General features: G+C 45.2%; 2 protein-coding genes across 9 annotated transcripts in view; both read right to left on the reverse strand.

The window, feature by feature from the left end:
- gig (TSC complex subunit tuberin) overlaps positions 1-1775 on the reverse strand; it is a 134246-nt gene extending 132471 nt beyond the window's left edge. For 2 of the 6 annotated variants that reach the window (XM_055073384.2, XM_055073383.2), the window contains exons 1-2: positions 884-1759; positions 741-827 (exon numbers count right to left, since the gene is read on the reverse strand). In XM_055073384.2, the coding sequence (XP_054929359.2) occupies positions 741-827; positions 884-1012 (216 nt within the window). In that variant the 5' untranslated portion in view covers positions 1013-1759. Of the gene's footprint in view, positions 1-740; positions 828-883 lie in introns of all 6 variants that reach the window. The other 4 variants (XM_072287741.1, XM_055073386.2, XM_055073382.2 and 1 more) reach the window with 3 other exon arrangements.
- Positions 1776-17836: 16061 nt separating this feature from the next.
- Positions 17837-21930, reverse strand: part of LOC126535988 (protein phosphatase methylesterase 1) — a 47804-nt gene continuing 43710 nt past the window's right edge. For all 3 annotated transcript variants that reach the window (XM_072287742.1, XM_072287743.1, XM_072287744.1), the window contains exons 14-16: positions 20576-20640; positions 20381-20448; positions 17837-17920 (exon numbers count right to left, since the gene is read on the reverse strand). In XM_072287742.1, coding sequence (XP_072143843.1) covers positions 17902-17920; positions 20381-20448; positions 20576-20640 — 152 coding nt within the window. In that variant the 3' untranslated portion in view covers positions 17837-17901. The remainder of the gene's footprint in view (positions 17921-20380; positions 20449-20575; positions 20641-21930) is intronic.

The following is a 21930-nucleotide window of genomic DNA, read 5'->3' on the forward strand; positions in this document are numbered from 1 at the left end:
TCTGATTATGAAACACACCGTAGTGGAGGACTCCGGAAATTTCGACCACCTGGGGTTCTTTAACGTGCACCTAAATCTAAGTACACAGGTGTTTTCGCATTTCGCCCCCATCGAAATGTGGCCGCCGTGGCCGGGGTTCGATCCCGCGACCTCGTGCTCAGCAGCCCAACACCATAGCCACTGAGCAACCACGGCGGGTAGCTTTTAATTCTGTGGATTGCGTTTGAAACAAGAGACATTGCCTTAAACTTAAACATCCATTGTGGTCACTTGTGTGCCTGACAGTATTTCTTTCTGCTGTTGCGTCTGCACACAGATGTAGGCCCTTTCCACCATACAATATATACAAAAGTCAGCACCAAAGCTACTGTTTTGCAAGTGTGCCCAGCCCACACAGCACATTTACCATTTTTGTACGTGACACAAAATGTCACGTGTTTAAGGGGTTTTGTGACGAAATAAGTTTCACTGCAGCCTATAGCTCCAACAGCAACGTCATATATATTATTAGTATATTACTATCGTCGGAAAGCCTCGAAAAGCCCGCACGCACCAAGTACATACATTTAGAATGCAGCGCCAGTATCCCAAGAATGTTTGTAATAAGCATGACAAAACGATGCTCACATATTTTCATGCAACAATTAGCCCCAGTATAACACAGATAGTTCGTAAGTTCGTGAAGTCTGTATTCCAGGAACACAGCACGAACAGCCCGACTGGTTTTAGCCGCTAGTTACCTGGGCTAGTCTCCGGGTGCGCACCACTTCCGTGAGATCCCTGATGACCTTTAGGCGTTGAGCCACGGGACAGTCCTTGCCCAGTTCCTGCGCATGCAAGCCATGAACTCCGAGCTACCGGAGACTACGCGCAGTCGGCCCACCTTTAATACTTCGAGGTCGATGGCGTGCTCTTCCAGCCGCGGCACCGCTGGCAAAGACGCTTTGCCAAGTCCGAACAACGACTTGAACCTCTCTAGGGGCTTCTCCTTATCCTTAGCATTTTTTGACATTGCTGCCACTTATGCTGCAGCAAAAACGTGAGTTGCATCAGGATGTTTACGCTTTACAGCAGCAGGCAGCCAGCCGTGCGCGCGCTGTTGTGCAGACGACGGCGGCACACTCTCAGCACTCGACTGACAGGGATAACCACAGTCAGCTATCGCGGACCCGTGTCCGCTACAGTTAATCCAATTCAAATTTGTCGCAAGCAGAGCCAACCATCTCGACATTCGTAGTGCACAACCGCAGACCTGCAGACAGCAGAGGGCGGCTCGCCGTACTTGCTACGCTCACTTCAGCACCTCCTCCATACTGCTCGCGATTAAAACCGATGATGATGATGATAATAATGATAGGTCATGGAGGAAGGAAACTGAGGAGGCCCTACTAGGGTAGCCTACCCCCTCCGCGCGCTAGGAGAATAGTGTGGGGGAAGTGACGTAGTACGCCCTCCTCTTTTTTTGCTGATTTTTTGTTTTTTTTGCCGTAGCGGTCACGCTTTTCGGACCACAATGGCGGCTTTGTTTTGGTTCTGTGCGCTCACACGTGTTGCTCCGTAGGTTTCGTACCGTGGCAAAGGCGTCGTGCGGGCAGGTTTGCGTTGGTCTTCGTGTTTTGTTGCGCCGCGTTATCTGGACCGTGCTCTCCCAGATGTTGCTGTGGCCAGGTGGGACAGGAGGAACCAAAATTCGTGAAATGAACGCGCATGCAACGCTGTACGCAATGTACCGCGCCAAAGCAATGGCTACGGACGAAGGAATACCCGCGGTAAATTTTGCCCTTTTTCGCGGAATCATGCTAACGTGCTAACGATTGTTTAGTATTGCTGCGGAGCGCGCGGGTCCGAGCAGCACGGTTGCGCGCAGTCGCAGCGCGGCGTGCTTTCGCGAGAAAAGTAAACAAGAGAGGAGAGCTGGCCCGATAGGCGGAGCAACGCCATGAGCAACGCCAACTTCCGGCTTCACTTTATCTTCACAAAGAGTGACGTCAGGGCCTCTCCTTAGTTTCCTTCCTCCGTGGCTGGCCCGATAGGCGGAGCAACGCCATGAGCAACGCGAACTGAAGCGAAAGTGAAGCCGGAAGTTGGCGTTGCTCATGGCGTTGCTCCGCCTATCGGGCCAGCTCTCCTCTCTTGTTTACATTTCTCGCGAAAGCACGCCGCGCTGCGACCGCGCGCAACCGTGCTGCTCGGACCTGCGCGTTCCGCAGCAACACTAAACAATCGTTAGCACGTTAGCATGATTCCGCCAAAGAGGGCAACATTTCCCGCGGATATTCTTCCAAGGAGATAGATCAATTAGACGTACTTCTTCGGAAAGCCTACAAGCAAGCGCTCGGCCTACCCCCGGCAACAGCGCCACTCAAGCTTGAAGCCCTAGGAGTCCATAATACTATAAGAGAAATTATAGACGCCCACCTCACAAGCCAACGAGAACGAGTAGCCCTCACACCAACAGGAAGAACAGTCCTAGCGCGCCTAGGCTACCCCACACACAGCAAAGGCCATGCACGAACAAGCAATCCATCTGGCCCCCAACTTCTGAGAGCACATCAAGGTAGCCCCTATTCCCAGAAGCATGCACCCGGAACATCATGCCGATCGTCGCCAAGCTCGCGCAAAAGCTCTACAGACAAGATATGGCAGTCTCCCCACCACACTATACACAGATGCCGCGCAGTACCCCCAAAAAGCAGCCATGACGGCCAGCGTTGTCGACTATAACCTACAAGAGGTGGTCTCGATGACTGTCCGCACTGCCAGCGCCCTCGTAGCGGAGGAGACAGCCATCGCCTTGGCCATCACCTCTAGTCTGACCAACGAGTACATCACAATTATTACCGACTCCCAGGCAGCTTGCCGTAGCTACGCGAGAGGTTGAATATCTTCAATCGCCCACCGACTCCTCAAACAGGCCTCCGCATTCCCGGACGTTGAAATAGTGTGGACTCCGGGACACGAGTCCCTCCGTGGAAATCAGCGTGCGCACGCTGTAGCCCGAGCTCATGCCTCCCGGGCGCCACAAGAGAGGGATACGGACGCATCCATGGAGCCCGTACCGTTACAATACAACGCCATACTACAACACCACAGATTGAACAGACGACAATACCCACCTCCACACAAGACCCTCTCACGTGAAGACGCCGTAACATGGAGACAACTACAAACCAATACATACCCACATTTAAGCAGACTACACGCAATCCACCCTACACTCATCATCATCATCATCAGCCTAGTTACGCCCACTGCAGGGCAAAGGCCTCTCCCATACTTCTCCAACTACCCCGGTCATGTACTAATTGTGGCCATATTGTCCCTGCAAACGTCTTAATGTCATCCGCCCACCTAACTTTCTGCCGCCCCCTACTACGCTTTCCTTCCCTTGGAATCCAGTCCGTAACCCTTAATGACCATCGGTTATCTTCCCTCCTCATTACATGTCCGGCCCATGCCCATTTCTTTTTCTTGATTTCAACTAAGATGTCATTTACCCGCGTTTGTTCCCTCACCCAATCTGCTCTTTTCTTATCCCTTAACGTTACACCTATCATTCTTCTTTCCATGGCTCGTTGCGTCGTCCTCAATTTCAGCAGAACCCTTTTCGTAAGCCTCCAGGTTTCTGCCCCGTAGGTGAGTACTGGTAAGACACAGCTGTTATACACTTTCCTCTTGAGGGATAGTGGCAACCTGCTGTTCATGATTTGAGAATGCCTGCCAAACGCACCCCAGCCCATTCTTATTCTTCTGGTTATTTCAGTCTCATGATCCGGATCCGTGGTCACTACCTGCCCTAAGTAGATGTATTCCCTTACCACTTCCAGTGCCTCGCTACCTATCGTAAACTGCTGCTCTCTTCCGAGACTGTTAAACATTACTTTAGTTTTCTGTAGATTAATTTTCAGACCCACCCTTCTGCTTTGCCTCTCCAGATCAGTGAGCATGCATTGCAATTGGTCTCCTGAGTTACTAAGCAAGGCAATATCATCAGCAAATCGCAAGTTGCTAAGGTATTCTCCATCAACTTTTATCCCCAATTCTTCCCACTCCAGGTCTCTCAATACCTCCTGTAAACACGCTGTGAATAGCATTGGAGATATCGTATCTCCCTGTCTGACGCCTTTCTTTATTGGGATTTTGTTGCTTTCTTTGTGGAGGATTACGGTGGCTGTGGAACCGCTATAGATAGCTTCCAGTATCTTTACATATGGCTCATCTACACCCTGATTCCGTAGTGCTTCCATGACTGCTGAGGTTTCGACTGAATCAAATGCTTTTTCGTAATCAATGAAGGCTATATATAAGGGTTGGTTATATTCCGCACATTTCTCTATCACCTGATTGATAGTGTGAATATGGTCTATTGTTGGGTAGCCTTTACGGAATCCTGCCTGGTCCTTTGGTTGACAGAAGTCTAAGGTATTCCTGATTCTATTTGCGATTACCTTAGTAAATACTTTGTAGGCAACGGACAGTAAGCTGATCGGTCTATAATTTTTCAAGTCTTTGGCGTCCCCTTTCTTATGGATTAGGATTATGTTAGCGTTCTTCCAAGATTCCGGTACGTTCGAGGTCATGAGGCATTGTGTATATAGGGCGGCCAACCTTTCTAGGACAGTGTTCCCACCATCCTTCAACAAATCTGCTGTTACCTGATCCTCCCCAGCTGCCTTCCCCCTTTGCATAGCTCCCAAGGCGTTCTTTACCTCTTCCGGTGTTACTTGGGGGTTTCAAGTTTCTCTAGACTATTCTATCTCACCTTATCGTCGTGGGTGTTACTGGTACTGTATAAATCTCTATAAAACTCTTCAGCCACTTGAACTATCTCATCCATATTAGTAACGATATTGCCGGCTTTGTCTCTTAACGCACACATCTGATTCTTGCCTATTCCTAGTTTCTTCTTTACTGCTTTTAGGCTTCCTCCGTTCCTGAGAGCCTGTTCAATTCTATCCATATTATAGTTCCTTATGTCCGCTGTCTTACGCCTGTTGATTAACTTAGAAAGTTCTGCCAGTTCTATTCTAGCTGTAGGGTTAGAGGCTTTCATACATTGGCGTTTCTTGATCAGATCTTTCGTCTCCTGCGATAGCTTACTGGTTTCCTGTTTAACGGCGTTACCACCGACTTCTATTGCGCACTCCTTAATGATGCCCATAAGATTGTCGTTCATTGCTTCAACACTATGGTCCTCTTCCTGGGTTAAAGCCGAATACCTGTTCTGTAGCTTGATCCGGAATTCCTCTAGTTTCCCTCTTACCGCTAACTCATTGATTGGTTTCTTATGTACCAGTTTCTTCCGTTGCCTCCTCAAGTCAAGGCTAATTTGAGTTCTTACCATCCTATGGTCACTGCAGCGCACCTTGCCGAGCACGTCTACATCTTGTATGATGCCAGAGTTCGCGCAGAGTATAAAGTCGATTTCATTTCTAGTCTCACCATTCGGGCTCCTCCACGTCCACTTTCGGCTAACCCGCTTGCGGAAAAAGGTATTCATTATCCGCATATTATTCTGTTCTGCAAACTCTACTAATAACTCTCCTCTGCTATTCCTAGAGCCTATGCCATATTCCCCCACTGACTTGTCTCCGGCCTGCTTCTTGCCTACTCTGGCATTGAAATCGCCCATCAGTATACTGTATTTTGTTTTGACTTTACCCATCGCCGATTCCACGTCTTCATAGAAGCTTTCGACTTCCTGGTCATCATGACTAGATGTAGGGGCGTAGACCTGTACAACCTTCATTTTGTACCTCTTATTAAGTTTCACAACAAGACATGCCACCCTCTCGTTAATGCTATAGAATTCCTGTATGTTACCAGCTATGTTCTTATTAATCGGGAATCCGACTCCTAGTTCTCGTCTCTCTGCTAAGCCCCGGTAGCACAGGACGTGCCCGCTTTTTAGCACTGTATATGCTTCTTTTGGCCTCCTAACTTCACTGAGCCCTATTATATCCCATTTACTGCCCTCTAATTCCTCCAATAGCACTGCTAGACTCGCCTCACTAGATAACGTTCTAGCGTTAAACGTTGCCAGGTTCATATTCCAATGGCGGCCTGTCCGGAGCCAGGCATTCTTAGCACCCTCTGCAGCGTCGTAGGTCTGACCGCCGCCGTGGTCAGTTGCTTCGCAGCTGCAGGGGACTAAGGGCCGGGGTTTGATTGTTGTGTTCATATAGGAGGTTGTGGCCAAGTACTGCACCAGGGTGGCCAATCCTGCTCTGGTGAGAGAGAGCGTTACCGGTTCTGGTCACCGGGATCAGGCCGCACTCCAGGCCTGTTTGTGCAATTTTCTCAACACACGGTTGTTGTTTTTTTTTTTTTTTTTCTGGGATTTTCCGGTGGTCCACCCCTACACTATATTCATACAAATGTCCCCTTTGTAATGATTACGCCTCCCTATATCACACCACATGGGCGTGCCCCAACGTGAAGGCGGCCCCGCAAGTACCCAACCCCACACCCAAGCAGTGGGAAGCCGTGCTGACTAGTTCGGACCCTCGTAACCAGCACCAACTGGTGCGACGGGCCCGGGAGACAGCAAGAGCCGCAGGAGCCCTGGACTAAGGGCGCCTCCCGCACAAGCAGAAAGACACCTGCTTATCCTTTCTTTTTTTTAAAAATAAATGTTTCTCCTTCTCCTCCTCCTCCTTCGTCCGTTGCCATTGCCGTGGCGCGGTACATTGCGTACAGCGTTGCATGCGCGTTCCTTTCACGAACTTTAGTTCCTCCTGTCCCACCTGGCCACAGCAACATCCGGTAGAGCACGGTCCAGATAACGCAGAGCAACAAAACACTGAGACCAACGCAAACCTGCCCGCACGGCGCCTTTGCCACGGTACGAAACCTACGGAGCAACACGTGTGAGCGCACAGAACAATAACAAAGCCGCCATTGTGGCCCGAAAGGCGGGGCCACTACAGCAAAGAAATAAAAAACAGCAAAACAAAGGAGAACCTACTACGTCATTTCCTCCACATTTTTCTCCTAGCGCGCGGAGGGGGTAGGGCCTCTCCTCAGTTTCCTTCCTCCATGTTTTCGGTTGTTGCAGTCATTTCTGGCACCAAGAACCATGGTCTTCGTGATTCAAGGTAACTGTTACTGGGGGTGATATCTGGACACCATCTACTGCTTCCGTTGCACAAAGGGTGCAAAAGCATTTCCTTTAAGATTCGGTAATTACTATTACTCAGAAGGAGCTTCAGAAGGAGCTGCTTGGGGCTGTTGAATGATCCATCCATGACAGTCCCTGACTGCCCGAAACGTTGATTTCAGCCGAGCGTTGTATATGAAACATCTTGGACCACTCCTGGACAACCTAAGATAAGTCAAATAGGCCCACTGGTCATATGGCGGCTCTGACATACATTCAGCTCCTGAATTTGCTTCTAGAGCTTGCAAGACACAAAAGCATGGCCTTCAAGATCTGGCGTTTGGGGCTGTTACTTCGAGGGGAGGTCGGGGGCCAGTGTGATTTGGACTCTACCTATACCAATTCATCATCAGCCTATTTTATGTCCACTGCAGGATGAAGGCCTCTCCATGCAATCTCCAATTAACCCTGTCCTGTGACAACTGATTCCAACTAGCGCCTGCGAATTTATTAATTTCATCACCCCAACTAGTCTTCTGCAGGCCTCGACTGCGCTTCCCTTCTCTTGGAACCCATTCTGACACCTTAATGGTTCACCGGTTATCTAACCTACGCATTACATGACCTGCTCAGCTCTATTTTTTTTCTCTTAATATCGATTAGAATATCGGCTATCCTTGTTTTCTCTGATCCATACCGCTCTCTTTCTGTCTCTTAACATTACGCCCAACATTCTTTGTTCCATTGTTCTTTGCGTGGTCCTTAACTTGTTCTCAAGCTTCTTTGTCAGTCTCGCAAGTCTCTGCCCCATACGTCAGCACCGGTAAAATGAACTGAATGTATACCTTCCTTTTGAATGATAATGGTAAGCTTCCAGTCAGGAGCTCACAATGTCTGCCGTATGTGATCCAACCCATTTTTATTCTGTGAATTTCCTTCTCATGGTCAGGGTTCCCCGAGATTAGTTGACCTAGGTAAACATACTCCTTCACAGACTTGACAGGCTGACTTGTGATCCTGAACTCTTGTTCCCTTACCCAGTTATTTATCATTATCTTTGTCTTCTGCATATTAATCTTCAAACCCACTCTTACGCTCTCCCTGTTAAGGTCCTCAATCATTTGTTGTAACTCGTCTGCAGTGTTGCTGAATAGAACAATGTCATCGGCAAACCGAAGGTTGCCAAGGTATTCGCTGTCAATCCTTACTCCTAAACCATCCCAGTTTAATAGCGTGAATACTTCTTCCAAGCATGCAGTGAATAGCATGGGAGAGATTGTGTCTCCTTGTGTTGTTGCCATGTATTGCAGTGTTGCCCTTATTCTATTGGAGACTATCTTGGTGCATATTTTATAGAATACTGGAAGTAATCTAATGGGCCTATATCAATTTGTTAACATCTCTTTTTGTCGATTAGTATAATGTTGGTATTCTTACAGTTCTCTGGGACCCTTGAAGTCTGTAGACAGTTCGTATTAAGGGCTGCCAGTTTTCCAAGCATTATGTCTCCTCCATCTTCGATTAAATAGACTGTTATTCCATCTTTTCCTGCCATGTTTCCCCAATTTCATGTCTTGCAAGGCCATTCTAACTTCATCACTAGTTATAGAAGGATCTGTAACCTGTTCATTACTCCTTCGAATGAAGGTATCGTGGCTGCTCTGGGTACTGTACAAGTCAGTATAGAATTCTTCGGCTGCTTTTACTATATCTTCGAGATTTCTGATACCCTGCTTATTTTTCAGTGCGTACATATTGGTTTGTCCTATGCCAAGTTTCCTTCTCACTGATTTTATGCTGTGTCCATGTTTTACTGCTTTCTCAGTCTTTCTCACATTATAATTTCGAATATCCTGTATCCTCTCCTTGTTGATCAGTTTTGACAGTTTCGTGAATTCAATCTCATCTTTTGAGTTGGACACTTTCATTCCTTGTCATTTTATTAGGTCCTTTGTTACTTGGGAGAGCTTACCTACTGGTTGCCTTCGCGCCTTACCTCCCACTTCAATTGTTGCTTCTGAAGCCAGCCTAGTAGTCACGGTTTCATTCATTACCTCTATGTCATCTTCATCTCTCTGTTCTAAGGCTGCATATTTGTTTGCAAGTGCCAACCTGAATTGGTCTGCTTTTACCCTTACTGTGTCTAGCTTGACCTGCTTCCGCCTGATCAATTTTACTCTTTCTCTCTTCAAATTGAGGTGAATCGTATCCCTCACTAACCTATGATCACTGCACTTTACCCTATACATCCTGAACTATGCTGGGATCGGCCGAAAGTATGAAATCAATTTCATTTCTTGTTTCATCATTAGGGCTTTTCCACATCCACTTTTTGTTCCTAAGCTTCCTGAAGAAGGGGTTCATTATTCGCAGCTCATTCCTTTCTGTGAATTCTACCAACATCTCTCCTTGATTGTTTATAGAATCCATGCCGTAGTTGCCAATTGCTTGTTCACCAGCCTGCTTTTTCCCCACTTCTGCACTGAAGTCGCCCATTACTACAGTATACCGAGTTTGTACTTTTCTCATCGCTAATTCAACATCTTCATAAAACTGATCTATTTCATCATCATCATCGTGACTGGAGGTTGGAGCGTAGACTTGTACTACCTTTATTCTATACCTCCTATTTTGTTTTATTACGTCTACTGCTATCCTCTCATTAATGCTGTAGAATTTGTCAATGTTGCCCGCTATGTCCTTATGGATTAGGAATCCTACTTCATACTGCTTTTTATCCGGAAGTCCTCTAAAGCAGAGATGTGGCCACTTGTAAGCACTGTATAAGCTTAACCAGTCCTTCTGACCTCACTACTGCCAATGATATCCATTACCACCGCCAAAAGTAGCCAGAAAGTACCCAAGTCGCTAAGCCCGATTTTTGGTCGCCAGGAGCCTCTAAAGGTAGCCAGTTTGGTGACAAAGCGTCAAAGCTGGCAACTCTGACCCAGGGTGTGAAAGAGCGTGCGCTGGCAGAACACCTGCTCCTATACACCTATACCCCTCTCCTCACCTCTCACCCGGCTCGCGCTCTGATTTGTTCGCTCCCAACCCGGCGAGGCCCTGCTCCTTAGTGTTCCTGTATATGTTCCCACAGGGAGCAGAGTTGCGATAACTTTTCCAGGGGCACTAGCACCGCTATTCGCTGAGCGCTATCATGTGGTGTAAAATGTTGTAAAATGTTCAACTTTGCCACTGCAAAGCCATCTTTACGGGCACGACGCTGACTTGTCATTTCCGCCAGTGTCATTGACGTTACAATCAGCGGGTTATTGCACGTTGAGCGTGCGTTACATTCATCGGCTGTAGGTTGCAGCTACGGTATTCGACAATATTAAGTAAGGGACCTTGGTGAAGTGACACAAAACACATCATATTGACACTTGTATTTCAGTATGACGGGGTGCAGCACACCAAACCGCACAAACTGCATGGTAGGTAGCAAAGCTTTTTACGCGGCGCCGTGCAGACGGACAGATGTGTGTTGGCGACTGGTATGGCTACTGAGTATAGGCCGAGACTGGCTGGCTCCAAAAGGGACCAGAATATGCGAGGTGCATTCGCCTGAAAGCAACTTTTATCTCGAGTAACACCCCTGTTAACGCTGAGATGCCTACGCCTGGCATGAGAGGTTGTTCACTTGTACGATTTTTGGCGTATATGTGCAGCGCGACAGAGACGCGAGACAAAGAATGAATGACATGTCCGTGTTGCACTGCACATGTATGCCAAGAATGTTACCTTACAAACTCGCCCAATTAGCCATGTTGCTTGTACGATTGTTCTGAATACGCAGGTCTAGAACAGTGCATTCAAAACAGAGTAAATACTAGCAGATACAATTTGCCCGTTGCACCCTGGTTTTTCTCTCCTCTGTTTCTTATTTGATTTTTTGGTGGGGCAGTAATTTTCTTGTAACATTGATTGATGTGCTAGTGTTCATTTTATTGCAGTAAGCAGAAACCTCGCGCACTCCCGCTTATGAGACAGCTGTGACATATTCAGCATTTACTGCCTGCGTTATCTTGCTTGTTAGATCGGCCTTGGTCCACATGAGCAATGTAAAATTCTGCCTGTATGTTTAACAAGCGCTGTGTTATAGCAAATTGACCTGAGTAGTATTAAGAGATCAAGATAAACGTGTTCTCATATTACAGTCTGCAATGTGCCAATAATTACTTTGCAAGTTTGCCATCTTGATGTGATTAGTGCAATAAGATAACCTGTTGTTATTGCTAATAGCTTGTTGCCTTTTCAGTTGCTCTGAATTCTGCCCCCCCCCTCCCCACCTTAAGGCTGCAAGAACCAGCACTCTTGCCCTGCTGCCAGCAGACATTGATCTATTCCCTTGTATCAAATAAATTTGATCTAGAAGCTCCTGCATTTTGAACCTTTTCCAATTGCAGATTTACTGCTACGAAGCAGCTGTTTAGTCTGCTGTATGAATGAATCGCAAAAATAAGCTTTGCATAAAATTCACGCCTGTGAACATTTCAAATGTGTTTAAATGTATGTGTCTGCAGTGCATATATCGAAAACATGCAGCTGCTCTGCATGACGGTTAGTGATAAATGACACTCTGTTAAGGGTCACCAACAGAACTGCAAGCACGATAGTTCGCTTGGCGACAATCATTAATCAGCTGGCTTCGGCAGTCAAAATGCGCACACATAATTGTCCACCTTATGTGTATGAAGTTTTCTTTAAACATCCCTTAAAACATTTCTTCTTGCCTTCCGGCCTCTATGAGAAAACTTCATATGCATGCTGAAGAACATTGCAGCACTTTTTGTTGCAAGGTGATTCGTGTTTGCACACAAGCTTTTGAGCTATTCAAGCCACGAGCGTAGTCAGGATTTTATATTGGAGGTTCAACGGGGATCGTACTCCCTATATGCTCTTTAGAGGCTGTGTTTGTGTGTGTGTATATATATATATATATATATATATATATATATATACACATACACTAGACATTTTGGGGGTTGGAACCCTACTCCCCTCCTCCGGCTACTCCGATGGTTCGAGCGTACCCTGCATTAAAAAGTGCTATCTTGCTCAGCTCTTGCAAACAATTGCCGCATGTAGCTCGCAATCAAAAATGCAAATGGAACACCATGCAACATTTGCCTCCTGCACGCATGAGGAGTGGCTTCGCTGCATAGTTGGAACATAATGCCAGATCTATGTGCAACTCTGCTCCCTGTGGGAGCACATACAGGAACACTATGCAGAGTGAGATAGCAGCACCGTGGTGTGGCCCCGCAGTCACTCCGGCCACCTAAGCCGTGGTCCATTTACCTCTTTGGCCGAAAGTACAGTATGTATGTACAGTATGTATGTACCACATGAATGTGCAGCTACTCCGACTTAACCCGAACAATGAAAACACATCTACAACAGTTTAACTTTAACAAATGTGGGCTTTAAAGGGGCCCTGAGACACCTTTTAACCATAGTAAGAAAATGGTGCCGATCTGTGATAGAGGTTGCTGTGAACACATGAGCCAAATATATTACTGCACTACATGCAGCAGGAAATTTACAATCTCGTGTCAAACATGGCAAAAAATCGTTCGCTCTACTTCTGCAATGCCATTATCAGAGCAGCTGGCCCACTCATACTATTGGCTGATTTTGTGATCGTGAAAGCATTCTCAGTAATACATAATTGGTAATTTTTAGTTAAATAGATGAAAAATAACTATGTCTGCGATCAAGGGCAGGAAAATCATTTCATCATTGCATTGTGGCCACCACGAAGTGCTGTGACGAGCCCTTTCGCAGCCGCAACACTCAACTTTTGGCCAGGGCTTTGCTCTCTTGGCTTCTCTGCTGTGTAGTTTCCAGTGCACTAGTGGAGACGAAAAGAGAGGGAAAGCCAGGTGCTGGCGCAATAACTCCTTATAGTTGAAGGATTCAAAAAATGTTTGCGGCGTGATATCTGCAAAACAACATCCTTTGATACTGAGGAACATTCTAGAGTCAGAAAAGCGCTTCAGGGCCCCTTTTGAGAAGCAAACAAAATGCTCTGGAAGGAAGACGCATTAGGCTCGCACCCATACAAGGCACCCCAACTAGATATCTCCAGCACGCTCTGTAGAAGCATAAAGGTGCTTAATTCGTGTTTGGGTTAGACATGATGGCGGCTGTAAATTTTTTCCCACTGCCAGCATATAAAAGGCACCATAAATTTTCCTGCCCATGCTTGTGTCACCCTTTCGCAAGAACAAAGCGAGACCACATGAATAGTGCATGAAGACAGCTAGTGATATGCATGACGTGTATGTTAAACAGTACATGAGGAGGGTGATGAGTTTCCCAAGAGATAACACAACAACCTATAATAACACATAAGTGCAAGAGTTGTAAGATCACTGCAGAACACCTGATGGAAGCCATCTTTTTTGTTATGTGTAAGATACACACAACATTTTGCCACTAATTATGTCTGGTTCCTGCCATTGCATCTCATTGCCTGGTGAACTGATACCAAACAGTGTAATGGCTCTTGACTTGCCATGCCTTTGACAGTGCAGTAAAATGAACACCAGTTTTGCCATGTACTTCAGCTTGAGCCGGTCTGATGGCAAGTGGCAACAATTGTAGTGTACCAAAACCATCGCCTCCAAGCTTGCAGTGCTGTTCGCTTTAGCAACAGAGGACCACCACAAACTTGGAAGCCATCCAAAACTGTAGCACATGCAGAGCTTGACAGTAGTCTATCAAAGTTGAACTGTGCCTTATATAAACAATATATAGTACTTGCATCTTATTTCCTGACCTATTTCATGGAAGGCATTGTTATGCACAGCCTTTTGATGCAGCGCTATTTGCTTTCATTACTCCAGAGGAGCCAATGCACTGAGGCTGCAATTTGAATGCAACCTGTTTAGTATGCAACTAGTGGTGCGTTTCCATTTTGTCAACGGCACAGACATTTATTTGTTTATTTATTTGTACATACTGCAGTCTATACAGACCAAGCAGGTGGGCGTATTTCTGCAAACAGTCATTTATGACAAGAATAATATGTGCTCTTGTGCTAGACATATGGAAGAGGAAAAGGAAGAGGGGAAAAAAAAAAAAGAACAAGTTCGCCTTTTTGTATCGTAACGGACGATATTCACACCATCAGAAAAATGCACGTGGATAGTCAATGTTATATCAAAATACAAATTGGAGTTTCTGCTGACTTCACACCAGAACAAAATGCACTTGCATAGGCAATAGTAAAAATAACATGAAAAAAAAAGAGGGAAAAAACAACATTCCATATTACCGTGCTAAATGCATGAGTAGTGCCTGCTCAAAATTATCAGCAGAGAAAATTTCTGAGGGTAGATCATTCCACTGAACAACAGTACGAGGAAAGAATGAATTTTTAAACAGGTTAGTGCGTGCACGGAAAGGGAGCAAGTTGTGAGCGTGACGGCATCAAGACGCGCGTGACAGGTAAGGTTGAATGTATGTTCGTCCATTAAATTCAAGCGACTTGTCGTACATCGTGAAAAGAAATTTTAGTTGTGCCATAGTTCTTCGTGCTTCTAAGGTAGGGATATGGTTTTCGGTCATTAGTTGTAACGGCGAATCAGTGGACCTAAACTTGTTGAAACATGAGGGAGATATGCCGGATTTTCTTGAGTGCTATTTGCTTTCATTACTCTAGAGGAGCGAATGCTCTGAGGGTGCAATTTGAACACAACCTGTTGTTTTGAATGCAACCAATGGTGTGTTTCCATTTTGTCAGTGGCGTAGACACGAGGGGGATATGACGCATTTTCCTAACATGCGTGCGCATGTGTGACTTACAAGAGAAAAATGTGGGGACTGTGCCTAGGTACTACAGGCACCGACATGCTTTTGTCCATTTGTCCCTAGCCAAGCTGCACTATGCAACCGCAGATAAGCACAGTCGAACCCACTTATAACAATATTCAATTGCGACGAAAATTCCATTGTTATAACAGATAATTGTTATAACCGGGTTGCATGAAAAGAAAATCAAAATGGGGGATGGCATAGCTGTTTGAGAAAACTATAATGGAGGGGACGCCAGTTCTCCTCTCCACCTCCCTCCATCCGGCTTCTGATTGTGTTGACTCATTTAACTCTAACTCTGCTTCCTGTGTGCTCCGATCGCATGTTGTTAACAAGCCGTGGCTGTCGGCATTCAAGAATGGCACTGCTATAACTGCAAAGAGGGGTCACGGGCAGCAAGTGACATAGGAGCTCTGCCAAGGCATCACTTTGGTGGCCCCAAAAGGCACCTTTTAAATAATGCGGGAAGGTTGCCTCAGCAGCATCTCAGCTTGAGAAATCCAGAAGAAACACTGCAATGTGATCGCCACGAGCATCTCACCACTAACTTCCCACTGGCTTGCATGAGAAAACCGCATGTCCGTTAGCGTTGCTTGCTTTACACGAAGCTTGTCGACATCGTTCTCCAAGGCATCCAGGTTCTCCACGCAGTGAAGCGGACGGTCCCTCACGAAAACAAGCCCTTGAGGGACTGAATCATCTACAGGACCTCTCGCAGGGACAATGTTGAGGCTGCCTGCCCTACAGTGTCAGCGCTGCCATCGTGGTCGTCACTGTCGCTATCCGAGGCAAGCATGTCCGGGACGATCGTCTCATTGGTTAGAAGCACTTCGTCTCCAATCTATAGCAATGCACATTCTTTTTACCGGCAACGTTGTGCATTGCCAATTATCGGCGGGTGGATCAGCCATCTTCCATTTTGGCAGCAAGTGAAACGAGGCTGAGAAACAACGCGGCCAGGAACGACTTCGGTGCAACAAAGTTGATGCAACAAAGACAAACACGAGCGACTTAATCAGTTAGCAGAATTGCGCAGAATGAGCCCAACGAGCTATCTAGGAGCAGCGCCATGCAGCGCCGGCAATGTTGTCAGCGCAGTAGGCACGGTCCACTCGTGTTTCGGAGGGTGTTGCGGCACAGAGCTATGAGCGCAGCCCGTTTGTGTTCGGAGGGTGGAAGGGCGACGGGAGAGATGCGCACAAGGCTGGCATGCATCTCTCAAGGAGAGAAGCGCACGGCGGCAGTTGGGGTGGCGGGCGATCGTGCAGCGACTCACATTTCACTTTTTCTTTTTTCTTTTCAAGGATTTCACATTCCATTACCTTTCGGCATGGACACCCAGCAGCCAGACCTCATCGTTGTAACTGATAATGTGGCATGGAGACATTGTAGTAAGCCGGTCATTTCCCCATAGAAAGCATACAAAAGTTGACGGTGCAGCAGCTTTTCATTCTTATAACCGATATATCATTAAAACTGGTATCATTATAAGTGGGTTCGACTGCACAACAGAATAAGCTCTCCTTCTGTTCATCTTTCGTGGCATAGTGGTTATAGCATCGGCTCATGATTTGGAGGTCAGTTGTTCGAATGCGTGCCAAAATGCTCTTAGAGTGCAGCTCTTAGGCGCCCATTCTTGCGGCAAGCATCAGCGTAACCTAGCGAATGAGCACAGCAAAGGATGAAAGAGCGAACGTGGAGTGCAGTGGGGGATGAAAGATCTGAGGAGGACGGTATGCCGAAACCACGAGAAGAAAAGCACAGTGCAGCGACAATGGCTACGAGATGGCACCAGAGTGCCGCATGTCATCTGGGAGGTCTGTCCACGATAGCTGCTGTGAATTGCATACACGCGTCACCCACGTGCCTCTTCTCGCAATCTCCAGATTAGCAAAGCAGTCGTACCACACTTCGCTCAGTTTTCAACACACCGCATAGGACAGATTGTCCGCACCAGCCAATATATCGCAGAATGAAAACATGTATACAGCTGTGCTCAAGTTTTGCATTTTTTTCCCCCTGGTTTTTCTTTAATGTGCATTGTTATATCATTTCTCCCTTTCACTTTTACCTACACTTCACCACCACGCCTGAAATGGAGGGTTCCTGCCAAGGGGAGCGAAGTGACCCGGTGCAAAGCGTGGGGGGTGATGGTTTAGGTAGATGCCACTTTAGTGGCTGCAGACCAATGACTAATGACACATTGTTACAGTTGTTTCCTATGCTTCAGCAGCAGGCCTGATGCATAGGGTTCCTGCCAAGGGAAGCGAAGTGACCCGGCGTGAAGCACGGTGAGGTTTATGTAGATGCCGTATTAGTGGCTACACACCAATGAATAATGGTACATTGGAAGGGTGAAAATGTTTGCTTTGTACGCTTCCCCATTATGGACTCTGTATTGGCTGATATGATCCCATTTGAACAGAAGTTAAGCGTTTGTTCTCGCATAGTTCACGTTGCCATTGGATAGGGGTGAACAAAGCAAAGCGTTTGATCCTTCGTAGTACCTAGGCGCAGTTCCCAGATTTCTCTCTTGCAACTAACAGATGCGCACAATCGTCTGGTAAAGGTGAAGCAGCTCTCCAGGTCTGTGCCGTTGAAGAAACGGAAGTGCACTAACCAGTGACTGCACTGCGATTCCTTTTTCCTCATTGGCGACAAATACTTAAATGATGACATACAGCTGCAATACATCGCCTTGCTAGAAAAGCCAATTCTTGTAAACTTTTAAAAACTTGTAAAAGTAGTACAAGAAACATGCCTACTGCAACGTAAATAAATTTCCTAGAAGCTTTCAGCTGCAGCATGATCGGAAAACTTGCAACCCCCATGTTCTATCGTAAACAACTATGCTTAAAGCACGCACAAAATTTTATCTAAAAAATGCTTTAAGTGCTACAAAATACATAAGCAATGTTTCCAACATAACGCAACATTTTATTTGTGCAGTACTGCATAAGACAATACAACTTGAGTCAAATTTAGCACGCTGGAAATGTCCTGAAAGAGAGAACATTAAATTTTGAGCCACTGTCACTTGAAAGAGAGGACAAAATTGCAAACTTCATTGAATAATGCTGTGCTTACAATTAATATAGTAGCACTATACAAACTACTAGGCTTAAATGAAAATACAACTGCATGTTTTGTTATTTTTATTACTGTTCATGATGCTGATGACTACAAGAGCACACCATTTGAACTAACTTGGAAGTAACTTGGAGAAGTGACTTTTCTTTTCATTTGAAAATTATTACATTGAGTAATCTTTCACACTAAACTAAAACAGTACATTAACTTAAAACCTCACTCAGAATGAAATTTTGTCTGGAACTGACCATGTTAGGAAGAGTTGCACATACAAAAGGACAAACACAGGAAAAAACGAAGTGGACGGAAAGAGCGCAAAATTCGTCCTTTTGTATGCGCAACTCTTCCTAACATAGACATGCATCAACTCGCCCAGTGAGTTCTTCTACACTGTTGGAACTGAACCCTAACTGATATCTTTTTAACATGCTTGAACCTGAACCAAAAAGAAAATAATAATTATCAGCTCAGAACAACACGATAGAAGTAAACAAATGCACTAATGCAAATGAAACTAACTAAATTATTCATTTATACTGCAGGCCATTCTTAACCCCAACTTAGAGTTGATTACAAAAACTGAAACAGCAACAGTGTGGGGAAAAAAAAGGTATATAATGTTAGGCACTTAGATATAATACTGTTATAATTCTACATTATAATGCTGTAATGCAGAAATACTGATAGCAAGAAGAACAAACCAGAATGAAAGAATTGTTAAGAGCTGCAAAACTGCTGAAGAGAGTGAAGAGAGTTCCAATTATACATGGAAAAAAGGAGTGATTGCAAGAACTTGACAAGGGCTACACATAGCTGCTAGGATTGTATTTCACACTACCATTTGGCAAGTTATCCTGAAATTTCATTCTAGCTAGTTCTTTGCACACCTGTGTACTTACTACTCAACAATTGCCTTTTTTCTGGAATGCACCTATCCAACAGCTTGATATCACTTGCAAGACAAACTGAGAGGTTGAGTCCAAACAGATGCCACAAACACCTCAGCAACTATAATGCTTATTTCTGCCAGAGAGTTTCCTACAATAATTAAATGAAATTCTGGGGTTTTACGTGCCCTGCAATAATTACTAGAGGGAACTGTGGCGCTGCACTAGTTGGAAATGGTGGGAAGTAGATGTATTTGTCTGATCTTCGTGCTTATGGCTTCAGACTTTCTTGAAACTTCGTTTATTACATTTTATCTGTCTTCATTGTTCTAAATGTGCAGAAGACTCTGCAAGCACACACAATCACTACTAATTGCAGCAGTGCAGCCTGCAGAGCTGGCCAAATCGAAGCACACCAAGCGTCTCAATGCGCTAACTAGCCTGCGAGAAATTCATAAGGGCATTCTATGGCTCTTGTCGGCGCATGTGTCCGTGGCGTAATGGTTTTAATATTGTGAATCTGTGCTAGAAGAGGTCTGGTGTTCAAATCCTCCCGTCAACCAACTTTAATAATGTTACCACACAGCACTTTGTTGAAAATTATAAGCTTACAAAGTCACGAAGCCGTTTGAAGCCAGAAGAACGAAGTTTAGGCAAATCCGTGTACTTCCCATAATTCCCATGCTAGCTGAACCGCCCAATTGCAGCTCCTGTATACACTAGCGGCAGAGTTCCTTCTTGTAATTACTGTATGAAACTCTACAACTCCTACCACAGTAGAAGGCGTCAACTGCAGCAAAAGTGAGACACTGATGGAGTGCTGGGCTGCAATGAGCAGCTCAAGCCAGTCAGTGATGCAGTCTTGGCTTCTGCTGCCATGATAAATGCCAGCGAGCAACATATCCACATAATTTAGGACTTTCTTTGTTGTCGCAAACATTGATAGACTTCATTTTTTTATTTATTTGTTACATTATCAGTTTCTATGCATGATACTATGCAAGATAAGTCTGTTCCTTTCGGGCCCCAACGTGGACTTTGTGGTGATCACTTAAGACATGCCATCTTCTCCCTGATAAAGTTTAACATATTGACAAGTTGCTGAGAGCTGTGCAGCAGCCGCCACCCAACAACCTACCTGGAAGGCTAAACATCAAGGGCATTGGACTAAACCATTTCAACGTTGTAACTAGCCATGATAGATTTGTACAGTTGATCTTATTACAATGAAGCAGCACCCAACATGGAAATACTAGCTTTTTTATTATATTCATTACAAGAATATACTCTTTACATGCTGACAACAGCAAAAAAACAGATTTACTTCGTTATATCCAAATTCATTATATCTGTTATCATTAAACTGGGGTTTGACTTTCTCTGAACCAAAACATAGATTAAATGAAAGTGCCTTTAACTTTATTGTGCTTTTTGTATCTTTCCCCACTTGGCACCCATTAAGAAAAAGGGTGCTATAACTTACTGTTGAAAATTCGCCGTAGGCTCGGCAAACTTGTTGCGCACAAGAAACGTTGCCACAGCCTCAGCTACCTGGAAACAAAGAGAGCAAAAGTGACAATTATCAACAATACTGCAGAGTTTCCAGTTCAAATCAAAGTTATCAATACATCAGAGCCCAGCGCACTACTCATTAAGAAATGAAGGATGTTTTGCTTGCCTTTCCTGGAACATCTTCATGGACAGCGTGCCCACACTGAGGAAGTACTTGCATTTGAAATTTGCCTGTTTTGTGGAATAGAGCAGAAATTGGGATGGGTTACAGCAAGATGGAAAAAAGAAATAACGGGCAGTTAGTGTGTCTGTCGCATACAACTGCCATTGAAAAATTATAAACCACAGATGCTGTGCAATAACATTTATGACACAATGTAGGCAAGCAGCCTGAAATCTAGCATTACAAAGCAAGCATGCATGCTCAACCAATGCCCAATACATGTTCTAAATTCATGCTGTTCAGGCTGCATGGCCATGCCAAAAGAACTGAAATTTTTTTGTGGCTGCCAAAGGAACACAGAGAGAATTCAACGGTGTCTCATTATTTTAGGGCAGCTCTAGCCACTGTGTGAATAGTGGCACCTCCAAAGTGAATGCAATACCAGGCACTGGCCACAATGATCAAATTCGAATTATTAAAAAACAATAGAACCATAGATGACCATTGCTGTAGTCTGCATTTGCTTATAGAACCCTTTTACACAAGCCTTTATCTAGGACAGCATAACCAGCATGTGCAGGGGAATACTAATAATCAAATGTCTCTATAATGAAGTACCTGGGACCTCCAAAATCCTTTGGTATAGAGCTCACCCTGTTGTAAATATATCACTATGCCACCTGCAACAATGCAGGCTAAGCATCTTCAGCAAAAGATTTATTTAATGAGAATTCAAGAAAAACCTATTGAAAGGAGCTGTTGATTTTCTTCTGCACACCTCATCAGATGGAATGTGTGACTGCAGCAGAAGTTATGGCATCGGGGTTCACAACATGCTATACTCTCGAACAACTTGCTGTGGCAACGAAGGGAAGGCTACGGAGGCTGGGCATCTGCACAGGCATTACTATGCCAAGCACAGCTTTACAGCACTTTTGATTTCTTGGAACAAACACTGAATCAGCATAGCTTCCATGCGCGACCACTTCACGTTTGCTCATGTGTGGAAGAGAAGAGCAGGAGAATAAAAGCCAAATTTAACACTCAATGGTGTATTTTGCTTTATTTTGCTGTTCCAAATAAGATGCTTAAGTTTTCTTTTATCCAGATTAAAATACCGATGAGAATGTGGGACTCTTACTAATATACGCTTCGCCTCCAAAGCTTTCCCTTCATTGACACAAGAAGTTGTCTACTAGTATAGTGCTATTTGTGACACTGTTCACTTATTTGACCCACTGGACTTTTTTTTTTTTTATGTCAAGGGTAGTGGACAGGGCAATGCAGTTGCAGAGTCCAGAGCCGCCCACATTGTCTGTCTTGTAGTTAACTGGGACTACTTGCACAACAGCTCAGTA

This window comes from Dermacentor andersoni, chromosome 4 (genome assembly GCF_023375885.2).
Source record: "Dermacentor andersoni chromosome 4, qqDerAnde1_hic_scaffold, whole genome shotgun sequence".
NCBI classification, from domain to species: domain Eukaryota; kingdom Metazoa; phylum Arthropoda; class Arachnida; order Ixodida; family Ixodidae; genus Dermacentor; species Dermacentor andersoni.